Source organism: Sminthopsis crassicaudata, chromosome 1 (genome assembly GCF_048593235.1).
Source record: "Sminthopsis crassicaudata isolate SCR6 chromosome 1, ASM4859323v1, whole genome shotgun sequence".
Classification (NCBI taxonomy): Eukaryota; Metazoa; Chordata; class Mammalia; order Dasyuromorphia; family Dasyuridae; genus Sminthopsis; species Sminthopsis crassicaudata.
The window spans coordinates 477277682-477297809 of record NC_133617.1 but is presented as its reverse complement, the minus strand read 5'-3'; the positions used below and the strand labels follow the sequence as shown (position 1 = coordinate 477297809).

General features: G+C 31.6%; 1 protein-coding gene across 11 annotated transcripts in view; it reads right to left on the bottom strand.

The window, feature by feature from the left end:
• SUN1 (Sad1 and UNC84 domain containing 1) overlaps positions 1–20128 on the bottom strand; it is a 79945-nt gene that overhangs the window by 39046 nt on the left and 20771 nt on the right. For 9 of the 11 annotated variants that reach the window (XM_074281093.1, XM_074281095.1, XM_074281096.1 and 6 more), the window contains exons 1-3: positions 19779–19960; positions 11557–11653; positions 127–312 (exon numbers count right to left, since the gene is read on the bottom strand). In XM_074281093.1, the coding sequence (XP_074137194.1) occupies positions 127–312; positions 11557–11633 (263 nt within the window). In that variant the 5' untranslated portion in view covers positions 11634–11653; positions 19779–19960. Of the gene's footprint in view, positions 1–126; positions 313–11556; positions 11654–19778; positions 19961–20128 lie in introns of those variants that run through there. The other 2 variants (XM_074281094.1, XM_074281103.1) reach the window with 1 other exon arrangement.

Below are 20128 nucleotides of genomic sequence, written 5' to 3'. Positions count from 1 at the left end.
CAATAATGTTATAAATTAATAGGGGAAGTTTATTAAGCAAAGTTTTACACAGGATATAAATATATGTGATTTTGAATAGTGAATGGTTTTTAAAAATCAAATGAAAAGAAGAAAAATGCAGCTTACTTTGAAATCTTGTCTTTGTGAGAAGTATTTCTAGTATAGGAGTGAGTGTTTTCCACCTGACCATCATCATTGGTATATGTTGTAGGGACCGAATGCAAGCTTCGACGTGACAGTCTTGGAAAATCAAACACAGGATCCAATTTATGTTCAGTCTCAAAATCCAGGGCATCTGAAGAATAGCTTGAACTACAATGAAAACAAACTCATCACAAGGTTATCAAGATTTAATGTCATTTGGTATAAAACTTAAAAATATTTACTGGAACAAATAGATTATCCAACATTTTTTGGCCAAAACATTTTTAAAACTACTAATCATTAAAGCCAACTATAGTTATTCTAATAAAAAATTTATTAAGCCCAAGATGGCTTGGCACATTAAAAAAAAGACAGCACAGTTCTTAACCAAAAACTTCTTCTAACAACCTCTACATTTTAATAACAAATGAACAATATGTTTCCTATTGTGATAGCAACAGAGTTCTTAAACATCTATGTATTTAACTCTAAACCTAGGGAAAAAATTACTAAAGCAACTCAATAAGATAAAAAGAATATTTCAAATGTTCATCCTGAAATATACATATATATATATATATATATATATATATATATATATATATATATATATATATATATATGTGTGTGTGTGTGTGTGTGTGTGTATATATATACTTAATATTCATATACAGGTTTGGGTTAAAATAACATATAACAAAACAGAATACTTTGCATATTATGGTTTTTTTTTTAAAAATTGGATTTAAGACTCAAAGGAATCAGGTTCAAATCCTGATTCTTCCCTTGCTATGTACATCACTCTGAGTAATTTTTTGGGGGGGCCTCAATTTTCTCACTAATAAAATTAAAGTGTTGAAATATTTTTCTTAAGTACCATTCCACTTCTAAGTCTATAATTCTAAACACAATCCAAGATAAAAACCACATTTTAAAAGCAATACTAATATTAAAATAAAACTTATTAGTATTAACCAAAGAAGTCTAATAAAGAAAATTTTCCCCAAAGTTTGGTAGAGATATTTGTTTTAAACAAAATTAATACATAGTTATGTTTCTTCTTAAAAATTTTAAATTTAAATACTAAATAGTAAAAGAAAAAAATTGCTATATGCACAACAGAATTCAAAATATAAAGCAATACATTTCCATTTCAAGAAACCCTATATAATAAATACTACACATTGTGTTCAGAGCTGACCACCTTTTCTTTGCTTCAACATAGGTTTTCTTTTATCCTCTGCTGTGCATTTTTTCCCCCTTTTTTCCACCATAACTTCCAAGGCAGCTACAATTAAGTACGTATATAGTTATATACATGTATGTATATATAGTTATATACATGTATGTACAATACATATATACACACATAAAAACATGTATACATGTACATACACAATATATATACTGATAAATCATACACATATATAATAAATATATACCTTCATAGGCATGTTATGTAAGAATATACTATGCTTCCATAATTGTATAAATATGTATACATATAGTAGATTTACCATGTACTTTTTAAATATATTTAACATATATCGGATTATTTGTCATCTGGGGAGGCAGTGGGGAGAAGGGAGCAAATTTAGAATATAAGGTTTTATAAGGGTGAATGTTGAAAACACTTTGAAAATAAAAAGCTTATAAACAAAAAGTTTACACTATGCTTATTTGTCTCTGTTTCTCTGAAGGTAGCTAATATCTTCCCTCAGGAGTCCAAGTCATTCCATATTTCTAACTTCACTGCCTTCCCATTGCCCAATTCATCATTTCCAACAGCACAGCAACATTCCAACCTTATGCTGTTTATTTTTTAAATAGTCTAAAACAATATTGATTAATATGCCTGACATATACAGTGATTTCTTATTTTTTTTTTCTTTTGATTAAATCTAACAGGTTTAATTTTGTCTAAGATCATGACTATTTCCTTGCTTTTTTTTTTTACATAATAAATTCCACTCCTGATCTTTTATATCTGGATTTATCTATTATTTCCTATCCTTCCTGTCTCCTCTGTTTTACTTCTACCTTGTTTTACCCTCCCCAAAGAGCTCTTCCTTATCCTCTCCCCCTACCTTTTTCCTTTGTCCTTTCGTTTTTATCTGAATTTAGAAGACTTTTACTGCCTTCTACCAGTCCTCCTTCCTCATCTAATTCCTTTCAGTTCTTCCTCTTTCATTTGTATAAGCTAATTAATGTTTTACATGGTTTTGCTGTCCAGAATCATATCATTCTCAGCTCTACCCCAATCTTTGTTTCAAACTATTCAATTTCTAATGACAATCTTAGACATAGTTTACATTTCCACATATAAAAAATAAAGTTTGTACTTATTGAGTCCCTTAGATCTTGTATGTCAAAAAAAAAAATCTCGAAAGTCTGACAATTCATTGAATGTCCATTTTTTTCCCCATTCAGAATTATACTTAACTTTGCTGGGTATATTTTTGGTTTAACCCCAGTTCTTTTGCTCTTTAAAATATAGCACCCAAGACTTAGTGTCTTTTAATGTTACTGTTGCTAGGTCTTGTGTGATTCTAATTATAGTTACATCATATTAGATTTCTTTTTCTTGTCACTTGTAATATTTTCTCTTTGATCTGGGGGTTTTGGAATTTAGCTATGATATTCCTTTAGGTTTTCTTTGTAAAATCTCCTTCAGGTGCTGAGGTGTTTTTTTTTCCTATATCTACTTTCCCCTCTGATTCTTATCACTTTGGGATAATTTTCTTTTCTGTTCATAGCTTTAAAATAGTCTAATGATTCTTTGTTTTCTTGATCTGTTATTTCAGATTAGCTATTTTTCTTATAAGATGTTTCACATTCTCTTCTATTTTTTCATTCTTTATATTTTGTTTTATTATTTCTTGGGTCTCTTGGAACTTCACTGCCTTCCCATTGCCCAATTCTAATTTCTGAGGAATCATTTTCTTCCTTAAGATTCTGTATTTCCTCTTCAACATAAAGAAGATCCAACTCACTTCCAGTTGATCAATGATGGACAGAGGTAGCTGCACCCAGAGAAGAAACACTGGGAAGTGAATGTAAATTGTTAGCACTAATATCTGTCTGCCCAGGTTGCATGTACCTTCGGATTCTAATGTTTGTTGTGCAACAAGAAAATGATATTCGCACACATGTATTGTACCTAGACTATATTGTAACACATGTAAAATGTATGGGATTGCCTGTCATCGGGGGGAGGGAATAGAGGGAGGGGGAGTAATTTGGAAAAATGAATACAAAAATAAAAAAAAATAATAATAAAAAAAAAAAAAAAAAAAGATTCTGTATTTCCTTTTCCAGTTAGTTGACTATCTTTTCATAATCTAATTTTTCTGGAATTGCTCTTTTAAAATTTTTTTCCCTTAATCTCTCTCATTTCATTTTGATACTTCACATGAGTCAAATCTCATTCCTCAGATTTCTGATTGTCCCAGGAAGACCAGTGTTTTGTCCCAAGTCTTGTCTATTTTTACCACTTTATGTTCACTCTGCAGCACTATTTTGTCTTGTTTTTAGGGGAAATATAGAGAGCTTGGGATTTTCTAACCTACTCTGCCATCTTCCCATAATCCTCCCTCAACCTCTTTAGCCTCAGCACAAGAATTAACATCATAGATTCTCAGAGAGAGAAAACTTTTCAGATGTTACAGAATCCAAACAACACTTGGGTATTCAACAGAGACTATATAAATGTAACATAACATTATTTCCACAGAAAAATATACTCGAGAATTTGAACAAGTATACAAGCTTTCAAAACATAACACATTCTAAAAAGGAGACTATAGTTTCTATTGAATGACTGGGGGATGAAAAAGCAAAACAGAACATGTGAGACGTCTCAATTTTTAATTAGAAGGGAAAACTGACATGAAAGTATATTTATGGTTATTTAGCAAATAATATAAAAGATTAGGAACATTAACTAGAATAAGACTCGAATAGTAAAAACCTAATCTGGTCCTAAAACAGAATAAAACATTTTAATTTTGGTCTATTATCTTCATAAAGAATATTTAATTTTTAATCAAATTTCTATTTCCTTTTACATATTAATCAAATATAAAAATGTAAAAATATTTTTCTCTGAAAAACTATTCAAATTAATTGTTCTATCCAATAAATACAGGAAGTTTAACATCTGATGTGAAGTGCAATAAGCATTCAATAACCACAAACAATTGTTTGCCTAAAGACTAATTCAGAGAAGATTCTGGGAAGATGGCAGAGTAGGTTGGTAAATTTCAAGCTCTCCTGATTTCCCTCACAAATAGAACAAATTTGAGTTGCAACACAAACATAGACTGGTGAAATATCAAGAAGACTTGGGGCAGAAGCGGGATTCTTTCTAATACAACCAGAGAAGATCTGAAGAAAAGATCCTGGGCTGGGGATTAACCTGTTTGAAGTGAAGACATCTCTCCACTAGCTTCACAGAAATAGCAAGTGGAGATCCCCCTAGATTGGGTGGATGTGGCTGGAAATTCAGCAAGAACCTCCCAGATTGTTTGTAGAGTTGGGGTTTGAGTCTTGGAAGACTGAAGGAACTTCCTTCTCTGGTTGGGAAGTCAGACCCAGCAGTGCTGCTGAGATAATTGCCCTGGGTGAGAAAGAACCAGTATGTGAATGCAGAGGCACTGGGTAAAGAACACTGCTGACTGTGGGCACTTGCAGGAGAGTGGAGCTCTTGCTTGGGAGTTCCTAGTCAGAGTGGAGAGCTAAAGGGAAGCTTGAGGCACTATCCCCCTATCTTATAAGTAGAGGTACTAATACCTCTTATTAAAAAAAAAAAAAAAAAAAATTAATGCGCAAAGAATTAAGAACCCCACCACTGAAACATATTATGGGAACAGGAAAGAACAGGGTTCATTTCAAAGGAGAATACTTTAGTTAAAAAAAAAACAAAAAACTTCTACCTGCAAGAGAAACATGAAATGGCTTCCTGCCCAGAAAGAATTTATAGAGGAATTTAAAAAAGAATTTTAAAATCAAATGAGAGATATTGAGGGAAAACTAAACTAAAATAAAAACATCCAAAAAAAACAAGATGCTTATGAAAAAAAAAGTTAACCAACTAGAAAAGGAGGTACAGAGTCTCAAAAATGAAAATAATTCTTTGAAAATTAGAATTGGGCAAGGGGAATCCAGTGAAGCTATGAGAGACCAAGAAATAACAAAACAGATTATGAAGAATGAGAAAATAGAGCAGAATGTGAAACATCTCATAAGAAAAATGACAGATCTGGAGAAATAGATCGAGAAGAGAAAACATAAGAATAATTGAACAATTGAATAATTGTTCAGAAAATTCTGAACAAAAAGAGAACCGTGGCACAGCAATGCAGGAAATAATTCAAGAAAATTTTCTTGGGGTGATAGAACACTAGGGGAAAATAGAAATAGAAAAAATCCATCCATTACCACCTCAAAAGAGATTCTGTGTGGAAAAAACACAGGAATATTATTACCAAATTTCAAAACTCTCAGAATCAAAGAGAAAATTTTGCAAGCAACAAGAATAAAAATTCAAATTCAATTCAAAAAATTCAATTAGAATTGTACAAGACTTATCATCTACAATAAAAGACCACAGGTCCTGGAATCATATTTACCAACAAGAAAAGAAATAGGCCTGAGGCCAAAAAATGTCATATTCAGCAAAGTTATTAATAATTTTGAATCACAAAAAAATGGACCTTCAACGAACTTGCAGATTTCTAGAACTTTCTGTCAACCTAACCTGACCTTAATAGAAAATTTAACATAAAAGAGTTAATATGAAAGATCAATTTTAAGGAACTTAACATTGGATAAACTATTTAAACATAGCCAAATTATTTATGTTTTTTTTTAACATAGAAAATATATACTATATGTTTAAGATTCAGATTAACAATAGAGTAGTTCAAAAGAAAGATTAGAAGAGTCAATGTAAAAATAGTAATCACATTATACAAATAAGGTACAGAATAAAAATAGACATGAGGGATTGGTGGGGGGAAGAGGTTTCATAGTTCTAAGAACCTTCTCACACTGGGAATAGGTAACATAGCACTAAACATATACTATGAAGGGTATATAGCACCCTCCAAAATCTATAAAGAAACATTGGGGGGAGAGATGGATGGATGGGGAAACAAAGGGTGAGGGAAGAAGACAAGGGAAGGACTCTTAGGTGGGGAGAGGTTAAGTAATAGCAAGGTGAGTTATGGAGCTGAATTAAAGTGGCAAGAAGAATAGAGAAGACATGCATGTGGATATGGGGTGGGTATGGATGTAAGTATGGGTATGCATTTATAAATCTATATATGTATATATCATTATATCTTTTCTTAAATATAGCTTGCTGGGAGGAGATAAAAAGGGGGGAAAAGAATAAAGTAAACAATGTGTATAGCAGAGAACCAAAGAACAATTTATGAGGAAGTAAAGAAAAAAAATAAACATTCAAGAATATAATTTCTTCTCCTAATATATACACTTTCTTGATCTGGTATTTTGTTGTTATATATTTTGAATCCTCCCTGATTCTGCTGGGCACATGACAATGTTCTCTTTTGTTTTGCTTTATTTTGTTTTGTATTTCTTTTCTGTTTATATTTTTTCAAATAAAATAAAATTTTTTAAAAAGGCAAACTAACTCACCAACATATAAATGAAACCCTTCAGATATTTTTAGTTCTATCACCTCAAATTTATGAGAAAAGCAACTAAAAAGATGCATGTTGTACAGTTCAAATAAGGGCACAGGTCAAATGCTGGCAACACTCTCAAGGTCTAATCAAGTTATCTTGTTTTACTGGCTACAGTCTGATATAGACAGGCAGTAGATATAGCTTGTAAAAATTTTTTTTTTTACATAAAGATTTTTATTTGCTATAACAATTTGACCTACAAATAGATCTTACTTTAACACCAAATCAAATCTATAACTCAGATCAATCCCCCCTCCAAAAAAAAAAATCAGAGGAATATTTCTTCATCTATCTTACAAAAGATGTCATTAATTCTTGAAGGGTAAGTTACTCTAGAGCATTTAAAATATGATTTGCTTTTATAAAAATTAAATTTATAAGGATTTTTAGAAATTCATCTATTTTTTAAAGTGAGGACATAAAGATCAGTGAGGCACATAAACTTAAACATATAATTCTTTGATAATAAGCATTAGTCCAACATTCTAGGCTCTCCCAAGCTCTCAGGGTATCCTCTTTTAACTTTCAATTGCATATTCAACTGGGCAAGTCCCAAACCTACCTACAACTATAACAAGGAAAAAGGAGAGTTAATTTTACAGAAACTTCAATGTTCATTTCTTAGGCAACCCCAAAACACCAATGGTGCTTTCCTAACATAGACTTGATCAAAAAATTTAAAAAATACTCTGAAATGAATCTCTTCACAACTAATAAACAAATATAAAAATTATAAAGTTATGTTCATTGTATAGAAAAAAAAAACTGAGTTTAGTCATTCTACCATCAAAGACTATAATTCTGTTTATGTAAACAGTACTGGTTGCCATGGAAAATGTGATGTCAATCAGAACTATGAATCAGATATAAAGTAATGTAAGAGAACTGAACTTAAGATAATATTTTTCTAACTTTTCAAACAAAATTCTTCTAAAATGCCTTCCAAAGTTTTTTATAAATGTTAAATATCTTTATTCATTAGAGTAATAGTTCATAAGAACTTTTAATGAAAGCTATATTTGTGAATAAACATATAATTTAAAATATACTGCCCTTAAATTTAACCAAAACATTTTCTAAAAAATCAAGTTTTTATCAGCTGAATACTGTTAATTTCCTATATGTATGTAACAATGTAGAATATTTCTTACTGTAATCCAACATATTCTTTAAGTTTACAAAAAATTCAACATTCTATTGAAAAGGGATATAGTAGAAAAAACATTAGTTTAGGAATTAGGGGGTTTGAAGTCTAATTTCAGAACTACCATTAATTATCTTGGCAATTATCCCTTTCACCTAGGCGAATAAGCCTCAATTTTCTTGTCTGGAAAAAAGAGTAAGTTAGAAAACCTAATTTGTAAGGACAAGTTTGGTCTTTCTAAAATTCTATGATTCACAATTATAGATTTTTTTAAAAATCTATCTTTTTAAACCTATCAATTTTAGCATTTGAGGAGGACCATGAGATTTCATTGGAGTATAGAAATGCCAGTGTTTTTACAACTCAGGAGTCCATGAATTTGTTTTTTGAAACATAGGGTTAGGGGAAGCTAAATGGCACAGCGGACAGAATACCAGCCCTGGAGTCAGGAGGACCTGAGTTCAAAACTGATCACAGAGACCACTTACTAGCGGTATTATGTTCCTGGGTAAATCACTTAATCCCAATTGCCACACCCCAATATATATATAAATATAACTATTTGAATGTAAATTGCTTCTTTTATAATCTATGTATTTTATGCACTTAAAATATTATTCTGGGAAGGGGGTTCAAAGATTTCACCAAGATGCTAAAGGAATTCGTGATATAAAAAAAGAGTTAAGAATCCCTCCTCCAAAGGAATTTGTGACCAAAGGAGAACTAGAGATCATTATTGATCACAAAATAGAAAATTTTGATTACATCAAATTAAAAAGCTTTTGTACAAACAAAACTAATGCAAACAAGATTAGAAGGGAAGTAACAAACTGGGAAAACATTTTTACAGTTAAAGGTTCTGATAAAGGCCTCATCTCCAAAATATACAGAGAATTGACTCTAATTTATAAGAAATCAAGCCATTCTTCAATTGATAAATGGTCAAAGGATATGAACAGACAATTCTCAGATGATGAAATTGAAACTATTTCCACTCATATGAAAGAGTGTTCCAAATCACTATTGATCAGAGAAATGCAAATTAAGATAACTCTGAGATACCACTACACACCTGTCAGATTGGCTAAGATGACAGGAACAAATAATGATGAATGTTAGAGGGGATGTGGGAAAACTGGGACACTAATACATTGTTGGTGGAGTTGTGAAAGAATCCAACCATTCTGGAGAGCAATCTGAAATTATGCCCAAAAAGTTATCAAACTGTGCATACCCTTTGATCCAGCAGTGCTACTATTGGGCTTATATCCCAAGGAAATACCAAAGAAGGGAAAGGGACCTGATGTGCCAAAATGTTTGTGGCAGCCCTTTTTGTAGTGGCTAGAAACTGGAAAATGAATGGATGCCCATCAATTGGAGAATGGTTGGGTAAATTATGGTATATGAAGGTTATGGAATATTATTGTTCTGTAAGAAATGACCAGCAGGAGGAATACAGAGAGGCTTGGAGAGACTTACATCAACTGATGCTAAGTGAAATGAATAGAACCAGAAGATCGCTGTACACTTCAATGTTGTATGAAGATGTATTCTGATGGAAGTGGATATCTTCAACATAAAGAAGATCCAACTCACTTCCAGTTGATCAATGATGGACAGAAACAACTACACCCAGAGAAGGAACACTGGGAATTGAATGTAAGCTGTTAGCACTACTGTCTATCTACCCAGGTTACTTATACCTTCAGAATCTAATACTTAATGTGCAACAAGAAAATGGTATTTACACACATATATTGTATCTAGGTTATACTGTAACATATGTAAAATGTATGGGATTGCCTGTCATCAAGGGGAGGGAGTAGAGGGAGGGAGGGGATAATTTGGAAAAATAAACACAAGGGATAATGTTTAAAAAAAATTACTCATGCATATATACTGTCAAAAAAAATTATAAATAAATAAAATTAAAAAAAAAAAAAAAAAAAAAAAGGAAAGAAATGACCAGCAGGATGAATACAGAAAGGCTTGGAGAGACTTACATCAATTGATGCTGAGTGAAATGAGTAGAACTAGGAGATCATTATACACTTCAACAACAATACTATATGAGGATGTATTCTGATGGAAGTGGATATCTTCAACATAGAGAAGAGCTAATCTAATTCCAATTGAATCAGCTACACCCAGAGAAGAAACACTGGGAAATGAGTGTAAACTGTTAGCATTTTTTGTTTTTCTTCCCAGGTTATTTTTACCTTCTGAATCTAATTCTTCATTTGCAACAACAACAAAATTCAGTTCTGCACATATATATTGTATCTAGGATATACTATAACATATTTAATATATATGGGAATGCCTGCTATCTAGGGGAGGGGGTGGAGGAAAGGAGGGGAAAATTCAGAACAGAAGGGAGTACAAGGGATAATGTTGTAAAAAATTACCTATGCCTATGTACTATCAAAAAATGTTATAATTATAAAATTAATTAAAAAAAAAAAAAGAATCCCTCCTCTAGACTGTGGAAACTGAATGTGGTTCACAACAAAGCATTTTTCACTCTGTTGTTATTTGCTTGCATTTTATTATTATTTTTTTAATTAAAGCTTTTTATTTACAAAGCATATGCATGAGTAACTTTTCCAACATTGACCCTTGAGTAATCTTTTGTTCTAAACTTTCCCCTCCTTTCCCCCACCCTCTTCCCTAGCTGGCAGGTAATACAATACATGTTAAATATTGCATTTTATTTTGCTTCTCTCTTTTTCTTGTGTAGCACAAAAATTGTATAAATATATGCATATATTGGATTTAACATATATTTCTAACATGTTTTAACATTAAAAAAAAAAAACCCTCTTCTAACTGATGCAGATGGACAATTGCTAAGCAACTGAAGAGTAATGGAAAGTAGCTAGGGGAAACAGACAGGGCCATAGAGCCCAGTATGTGTCAAAGGCAGAACCTATACTCAGGTCTTTCTGATTCAAAGACCGGATTCTAATGCACTGAGCAAGCACCTCTTGAATTTTTTGTACAGAATGATTTAAATGACAACACTAAAAAAGAGAAAACTGATTGTTTATTTTTAAAAGTGGGTTCCTAAAGCCTCCTCAGTGATATATGTTTTATATGATTATTTTGTATCTCATGTTACAACAACAAAAAGCAATCTTTTAAAGATTTTTATTACATCAATACAATTAACTTATTGTCAAAGAATCATAAATATAAAACTGGAAGGACCCTAAGAAACCATCTAATTAAAAGCCCCAATTTTACAGATGAGAGATCTAATGATCCTATCACTACAAAGATTTTTCTTTATGTTAACAGTCATTTTGGGTAGAGTTTTGGAATAACATGGGCAATCACTGAGTCACTAGAAATCTGTTAGTTAAAAAATTTATATTTACAAATCAGCTTATTAGTAAATTAAATTTTCATGGTTACAGTGTTTACATACTTAAAAAAAATGAAAAATACTCTGACACATTTTAAATTTAGAATAGTGTGGATAACTAAATACACCACAATCAAAAATCCAAACTATTTATACACACAAACACATATATACCCACAGTCACTCACCTGAGTCCATATGTGTAGCCAGTGTTCTCTGGCACACTCTGAGGAGGAGTATATGTATGGAGATGTGAAAAATCCATGTTCAAGATTTCAAATCATACTGGAGCAGATTTAAAAAAAAAAAAAGGACAATATTTTAAAAATCATATAGCTTAATAGTAGCTCTATTAAAACATTTCTCATAGGTACACATTCTAGAATACTTCCTTTTAGTAGTTTGTTTTTAGTATTTATTCTATTTCCTTCTCAAAGATTACATTTTTTAAAAAAAAGTATTGAATCCTATATATAAATCCCCTAGATTTGTACAATATATTTCAGAATTTGATCTCATAAGAATTCTCATAACACTTTGAAGTTCAAACTGTATAGTATAAGAAGCTTTCAAAACATTATTAGATTGCAACTTCTTTTTTATAAGAACTAAAGAAAGCTAAAATCAATTTCTATTTTTAATAAGCATTATAACTGCCAGATATCAAGAGCTTTCACCAAAACACAAACCATATAAATAAGCTTAAATTAGAATTAAATTGTTTCTTCCCTCAAGTAAAAAGTTAAAATATTAAATTCAAAATCACTTGCAAAAAAGTGTATTACCTATGTCTTTTAGACTGACTTAACAAATTCCCTTCTGAATAAAATCATTTTACACACCCAGAAAACTACTACAACAATAAACAACAAAGTGATGAGTCACCACATAGTTGAAAAATCTAATGAAGACAGAAAAAGAACAAAGAACCACCTTGTATAAAAAGTCTGTGTATTAAAGAATAAGTTTTTAAGAGTATTCTGAGTTACTTTAAATGAAATTCCTTTCTGTTGTAGGAGGGATTAAGGAATAAAGCCATTAATTTTGTTTTTCTCTTTTGAAAATTTAAGGGGTGTAGCCAATTTTAAAAATATGTCAGCTTAGTTAAGAAAGTAATTATAAAATACTTTCCCCCCTTCATATATTTCACTTTTTTTTTTTCAGCTCCTGATTCCAACTGGAGTATACACTTTCAAAAAGGGTAACTCCTCCTTTCTTATTAGACATTTCAATAATATGTACTTTTAATACTACTATTTTGCTTATCTAATTCAGAACTACAGTACTTTTGATGCAAATTGAGATCTTTTGGGGAAAAAATGATGTAACCTTTGGGGGGGACCAGATACTCCCAAACCCTGGGAAAAGCATACCTTCCCAGACAAGCCCTTTCCAAGTTAAGTGGCTTCATTCAATTGGAGATCTTGGTCAAATCATTCTCCATTAATTTTGGGGGGGTATCTTGGATCCTCCTTCAGGGAATTCCCAGACTTTGGGAAAAAATTTTCAAAATGATTTTATTCAATTGGAGAACTCTTGTCTGATGATCCTTTATTGATTAGCCCAGACAACTCCCAAACCCAGGCCAACATTTTGCCTATAAAACCAAGGGTCTGTTAAACACACTTTAGCCAAATTCCTCATTAGGAATTTTGCCCGCTAAGAAAGCCTCCTTCAATAAATCTCTCTTCTGCCACTCAGACTTTTCGGGTTTGCAAATTCTTTCACATTGGACCTGCGCTGACCAGAGGGGATTTCCCATCTCAATTCTCTTATCTCTTTACTACCACTAGCACTGCAACACCTTTAAAATGTAGCATACTTATTTATTGGTCTGTTCATCTGCCTGTATTTGCCTTTTTTGTCTGTCTATATGGTTAACTGATTTATGCAATGGAACACAATAAACACAATAAAAGATTTTATATGAAAATGATGAAAATTTAGATTTGATTTATTTGTAGTTTTTTGAGACAACTAAGGTTAAGTGATTTGCCCAGGGTTACACAGTTAGTAAGTATTAAATTTCTGTGACTGGACTTGAACTCAGGTCTTCATGACTTCAGGGCTGGATTTGAATGCAACAAATCTAAGGAATCAAAAAGAAAATGGAAAAGAAAATTCCCAAATTTTATGTGCTTTTTAGCTTCATTACCAACAAGCTTCATTAATACCCATTTAATCAATTATAAAGTTCATTATTTCTTGCCACAGAATTAGACCCACACTAAACTGCTTCCAAACATCTTATTCAGCAGCAATCTCATAAATGCTTGCAGACTAACTGCTGAGTGATATTTTAAGCATTCAAAAGATGCTGGACTGCACAACTTATTAATAATCATCCTTTGGATTAGGTAATCAATTTAGTGATCACTACCCTCACATATTCAAATAATGGAAAAATAAAACATTCCTAACTTTTCTATTCCCAAATATATAAATCCACCACCTACATATTTTTTCATTAATAACAACTTCTGACAAGGATGTTTAATAACAACTACAAAACTAGTAATAGATTTCTAGAAATGTTTCATATGTAGCTAAGACTATGTAATATCTGAAATTGAGATATAATAATATCTTATTATATAAAATAAGTCATGGAAGACTCTAGGTGCTCAAAAGACTTCCCCAATGATTCACTCAAGCACTTATTGAATTGAGCTTCAATAAATACATTGAGTATTTCTAGACTTAATTAATTGTTAATTTTGAAATTGATTATAGATGTCAAAATACAAGGCTACTTGCTAATTATAATTAATCAAGTTTTTCCAGTAGATTGACCTTAGTAATAAGAATTTAAAATCTGTAGAAAAAAACTTTAGGCTACAAAAAGTCATACCATATTTCTAATTTTCTCTTTAAAAAGTAAATTAACATACTGGCTTGATTATTTTTATATTTTTTGTATACTGAGGTCCTCAAAGGGAAAACATTTGAAATTTCAGTATAAGTAAAGAAATACTTAATTTAAGTTAACATTATCAGCCTACTACCTTTAGTATCACCCCATTGTAACTAATACAACTCAAACATTTGTCAAAGGCCTACTATGTGCAAAGAACTTAACAAGTGGGGAAAAAATTTCCTGCCCTGAAGAAGCTTGCTGGAAATGTGAGGGTAGGTAAAGGGAGAGAAATAGATATAACTGATAAGTATGATACAGGATAATCTGAAGGTAGAGAGAACACAACTAAACTAGGGGAATCAAGAAAAGTGTCACACAAAGTAGCACATGAGCTATAATGAAGGATAATAATTTTGAAGATGAGAATTCTAAAAGAGATGGAATCCATTATAGCACGAGTCACCTTTCATTTGGGGGAAAGCCTACCACTGAAGTTGGGTGAAACAAATTATACAGTTTGGCTAAAATGTATAGTATATGAAAGACAGCATGTAATAATAGAAAGCTAGATAGGTAGGCTGAATCTGGAGTGTAAAGAGATCTTGAAATGTTAGGTTGAGGAGTTTGTATTTGAACTAAAGGAAAATGGAAATCATTGAAAATTTTTGAGCAGGGTAGTGATATGAACTGGCCTGTATTCTTAGGAAGATTAATTTTAGCAGCTTTATAAAAGCATGGAAGGATAGAAGGAAGTAACTAGAAGCAAGAACAGTCAGGAGGTTATTACAATAAGCACAGACAAAAGTCAGGCAGGAAATAAGATGGTAGCTTGTGTGGGTTCCAAAAATTCCAGAATACCTAATTTTAAAATAAATTCCAAATGGCAGGACTCATAGCTAATATTTGGCTGTAAATTGAGTTACAAGTTATAAGAAAAATTTATCTACCCCCAGTTTTAAGGCAAGGTAAAAATGGGTATCAATTGTTGATTCTAATGTGTTGGTATAACTTGGATCCTATAGCATATCTTTACTGGCAAAACCAGTGGTAGACTTCTGGAAAGTTTTTCATATTATAACCAACGATACTCAATGTAGTAAAAGGTGTATGAAAAAGACAAGCTGTTTGTTCATGTCTTCTATAAGCCAGCACTAAATTCTAACAAGTACCCAGGATGAGGAATCATAATGGCAAGCTTTATGCAATTACCAACTCTGCCATCTTAACAACCCTGTCCTTGGGAGGAAATAAATTGAATTAGAATATTAAGATGAATTCATATGTTAGTTCTAGGGCTCATTAGGGATGTTTGTCCCATTTCTCTTGTCCTTTCGTACTGGGAGAAATTACTTACAGATAGAAACCGACCTGGATTTCTCCGGTCTGAACTCAGATCATGTAGGACTTTAATCGTTGAACAAATGAACCATTAATAGCGGTTGCACCATTTGGATGTCCTGATCCAACATCAAGGTCGTAAACCCTAATTTTCAATATGGGCTCTCAAATAGGATTGTGCTGTTACCCTGGGGTAACTTGTTCCGTTGATCAAAAGATGGGTCAATTACTGGTATTTATACACTTAGATAGGTTAATCTAGGTTATTTCATTTGGAGGTTGTTTTATGCTCCGAGGTCACCCCAACCAAAGACTATAACTCAGGGCTTTATACATTTTTTTGTTCCAGTAGGTTAAATGAGAGTATGTGTTATGTGTCTTAAGCTCCACAGGATCTTCTCGTCTTGTATTGGTATTCCCACCTCTGCACGGGAAGGTCAATTTCACTGATTGGGAATAAGAGACAGTTAAACCCTAGGTGATGCCATTCATACTAGTCCCTATTTAGAAGACAGATAAGAAATGTAGAAAGCAAACTAGGTTTGATAAATTTCCTGGATTCTTAAAAGTGTGCCTGTAGTAATTACAGTGATAATAGAGGGAAGATGAGGAATCAAGTGATTCTTTAAACTCTATTATAAAGATTAGTTGCTATTCTTCCTGTTATTCCTAATTTGCTTTTATAACTGTATTTATTTTGTTATAAACAATCCTTTCTTATTGTATGAGTTTCATGATACTTATTCTGCTAAATTAAGCTTTGCAGTCTCATTAGTTGCATTAAAGAGGAAATTAAGAAATAAAATTGATCTACTAAAATCCAAGAAAGGTAACAGAATGCTAATTCTGTAGCAGAAAATCCATTTAAAAATAAGAACTTCCTATGTTTAATTGTAAAGCTCAAAATATATTTAGGTACCTTCTACCTTTTCTGAGATAAAGACCTTATCAATTCTATATTGCTCACTTGATAATTAGCTAAAAAATCAGTGCATTATTTACAATGCAAAGTTTATTAGTACAAAAGGAAATAACTGTGATTTTTGTAAATATTCAGAATCTAAGCAAAGAATATAACAACAAGCTATTTTCCATAGCTCCTATATTTGAATTTAGGAACCTTCAAACCTTTGGTTTAACTGAAATGGGGGAAGGGTAGGGTAGATTGGGGGGGGGGGAAGAAAAGAAAATATTGCTTTAATTATCACTTTTTTTATTGTTGAGTTGTTTCAGTAATGTCCAAATCTTTGTGATCCCATGAGTTTTCTTGGCAAAGATACTAGAATGGGTTGCCATTTCCTTCTCCAGCTCATTCTACAGAGGAAACTGAGGCAAATATAGTTGAGTGACTTGCAGAAGGTGACTGAAGATGGATTTGAACTCAGATCTTCCTGACTACAGGCCCAGGCACTCTATCCCTGTGCTACTTAGTTCTGATCTCTAGAGATCAGAAAATAATTTCTCTCCTAGAAGTGCCATCATGGCTACTTCCTCCAGAATGCAACAGAACTTTCTAAAATTGACCACAAAACCTTTTCAAAGGAATAAAGAGATGATGCTACTAAGAAACTCTTTTTCAGGGAATATAGTAAGTGATCAAAAATGTGTATACCTATCACAAGAAGCTACTAAGTATCTCTGATCTTTCACCTTTTCCTCTGGTATCTCATGCGCTACCTTGTGTAAAACTTTTCCTGTTAACTAACTCACTTCTTTATTATCTTGCCCTTTCCTTCTCCCTTAAGAAATCATAATGTAGAATTGATCTATTTTTAAATATTTTATTTAACTTGTGTTACATGTTAATAATTATTTTAAAATTAAGTTAATTTAACTATTTGCCCCATTCTTTTTCTCTAAAATTAATTCTCTTCTTACTTTAATGGGAGAATTGATTTTTTCCTCAGGATTGCCCAATGAACAAAAAGAATTAGATGTAATAGACCCAGATTGTTTTGTAAGAATTGCTAGTCAACAAGTTAAAATAGCAAATTTCAACTTATTTTGTAATACATTAGAATATTTGAAAATAAAAATACAGTTTAAATCTAATGATAACCATTTAATTATTTTTGGAATATATAACCATTGCTAATAGTATGTTTAAAAAAAACAAACAAAAAAAAAAACTACTGATCCAAGTTTCCATTTATATCACAGCTAATTAAAGGAGATAACGTAATATTATATCTTTGCCATTTGCATCCCACAGTGAAGGAAGCCATACTAGTCATAACCCATGACCTACACCCTAAAAATGACAAATATCAAAGAATATAGCTTATATTTACATCTAGTTTTCAGAGTTAAAATATAACATATCTTGAGTATGACTGACAACTTAAAAGAATGCAAAGATCCTGGAAAACCTTCCAAACATTTTAAAGTATGCAAACTGTCCCAAGCCAGGAGTCTATACAGTGTGCTATGTCCCAATCAAGATATACAAACAGCAGTTCCACTCTCAGGTCTTGATTCTATTTGTTTGACACATACCATATTGTTCATTCCACCTAACTTTTCTATTTTCTATAAGTTTTTTTTTAAAAGTTATAAGTATTGTTACAAAAAACTTTGTATTCTATGTAAAAAAAGAAATAGTAAAATCTAAGTTTTATAATAATACATAGTAATTTTATTTTTAAGCCAGAGAATGAATCTTTGCCCTACAAAGAAAATTAGTAGCACAAATTTATCCTAATCATGATGCAGAAACATTTAAGTTCCATATGCATTACTCTAAAAAAAAGTTCTAGTCTGAGTAAAATCCTTTGCTAGTCTAGTTGACTTTTAAAGAGTCTCAGATTACTATTGCTATCTGTAGCTGCTTAGCTCAGTTGATTAAAGACCAATGATACTGACATAGTATGATGGATTCGTATTTGTATTTGCACAAACTAGCCTCTCTCTGTTCAATTCTTAAATTTAGCTAGTCTCACCAAAGCATATTTTATATTTCACCATACAATCACGTTTGACGAGTAAGTGGATGAAAGACAGGAACTTGATATTATTTTGGTTTCATAGAAAGATTAAAATTTAACATTTGCATTTTCTACCACAACTGGAAAACATTTTCAAAAGTACATACTCTTACGAATTGTGCATCAATAGTATCATTTTCATACATGGAAAAAAATATTACTGTTACAATGAACATAAAAGTTGCAAGAAAAAATGTATTTGGTCTCATCTAAGTTGTTTTACTGATACTTAGTACAGTTAATGTCAATAGCTCCCAAAATAATTAACACAATACCAATAAATCAGTATACTATTTCATTATTGACAGACAAATGTCAGTTTCAAACTTAAAGAATAAGTATTTTTAAAGAGTACTCAAGAATTTTACAGCATAATTTAAATTTTTTTTTCTTGGCTTTTAAGGTGGAATATACTAAGAGTTTTTCTTCTTCAAAAAGAATGATAAAAAAAAAAGTTGTTTATTCATGGCTGAAAATGTCAATATAAAAATTTTAATGTTGTTATGAAACTAAAATAACATCACACACAATCTGAATGTTTTCTATTCAGCTCTAAGCACTGTTGAACTTAACAGTTTAAAAAAATGATACACATCAAAGTATCCTCAAAATGACAAGTTATACAACCACATGTTTCAAGGCTACATTATAAACTAAAATAATTAAATAATGGGATCACAATAAATAAAATTTGTTATTTAACAGGTTATATAGCAGCGTGAAATCAGTTTTGAAGATATAATGGGAAAAAGCAATAAATGTCTTATTTTTAAAATGGCAAAGAACACAAATTTTCAACACTGTAAACAAACACTATCCAGAAAATGATGGAAAACTTCATCAGGCATTAAAAAAGTTGCAATTTATTCAGAAGGTCTAAGAACATTTAGAATTATGAAAAGGCTAGTTATAATAGGTCACTAATAACAAACTTTGTCACTTATTAAGTGGGGGGTGGGGGGAATAAGAGCAGGTATACAATTTCACCCATAAAAGAAACCTTTAGAGTTAAATTGAAATTGAACTTGCCAAAAATATATCTCAATTGGCCACCTTAGGTAACAGAGTAGTGCTCTAATAGCTTACTATTACAGCATATGTAAAAGCAAATAAAATGACCAAAAAGAAAATCGGTCTTATTTAAAACATGCCTAGAAAGCACCAAGATTAGTCTCTTTATTACAATTCAATATGACAACAATAATACATAACAACAATAAATATATCAAACCTCTTTATCCAAAGTTCCAGGGTCCACTTTCAGATCACCTGCTCAGAGCACTCTTACATATCATCATGATTATATTCTAAAAGTTTCGCAAGCACACAAACCGATTCTCTAAGAGGGAAGTTTGCAAATTGACAGCACAATGTTTTCGCTTCCACACCAAAGAATCCTAAAATGGCTTCCCAGTCTCAACAAAGCCCGAAGCCAGGACTAATCTGATCCAGCCTCTCTAAGCACCAACTGTCAGTCAGAGGGAGTCTTTAAACTTATTGGACAGTGCAGCTTTAGCCAGCCCACAGATATTTAACCCATTAATTTCCTCTCAAATTTGCCCAAAGTTTCACATGCATAAA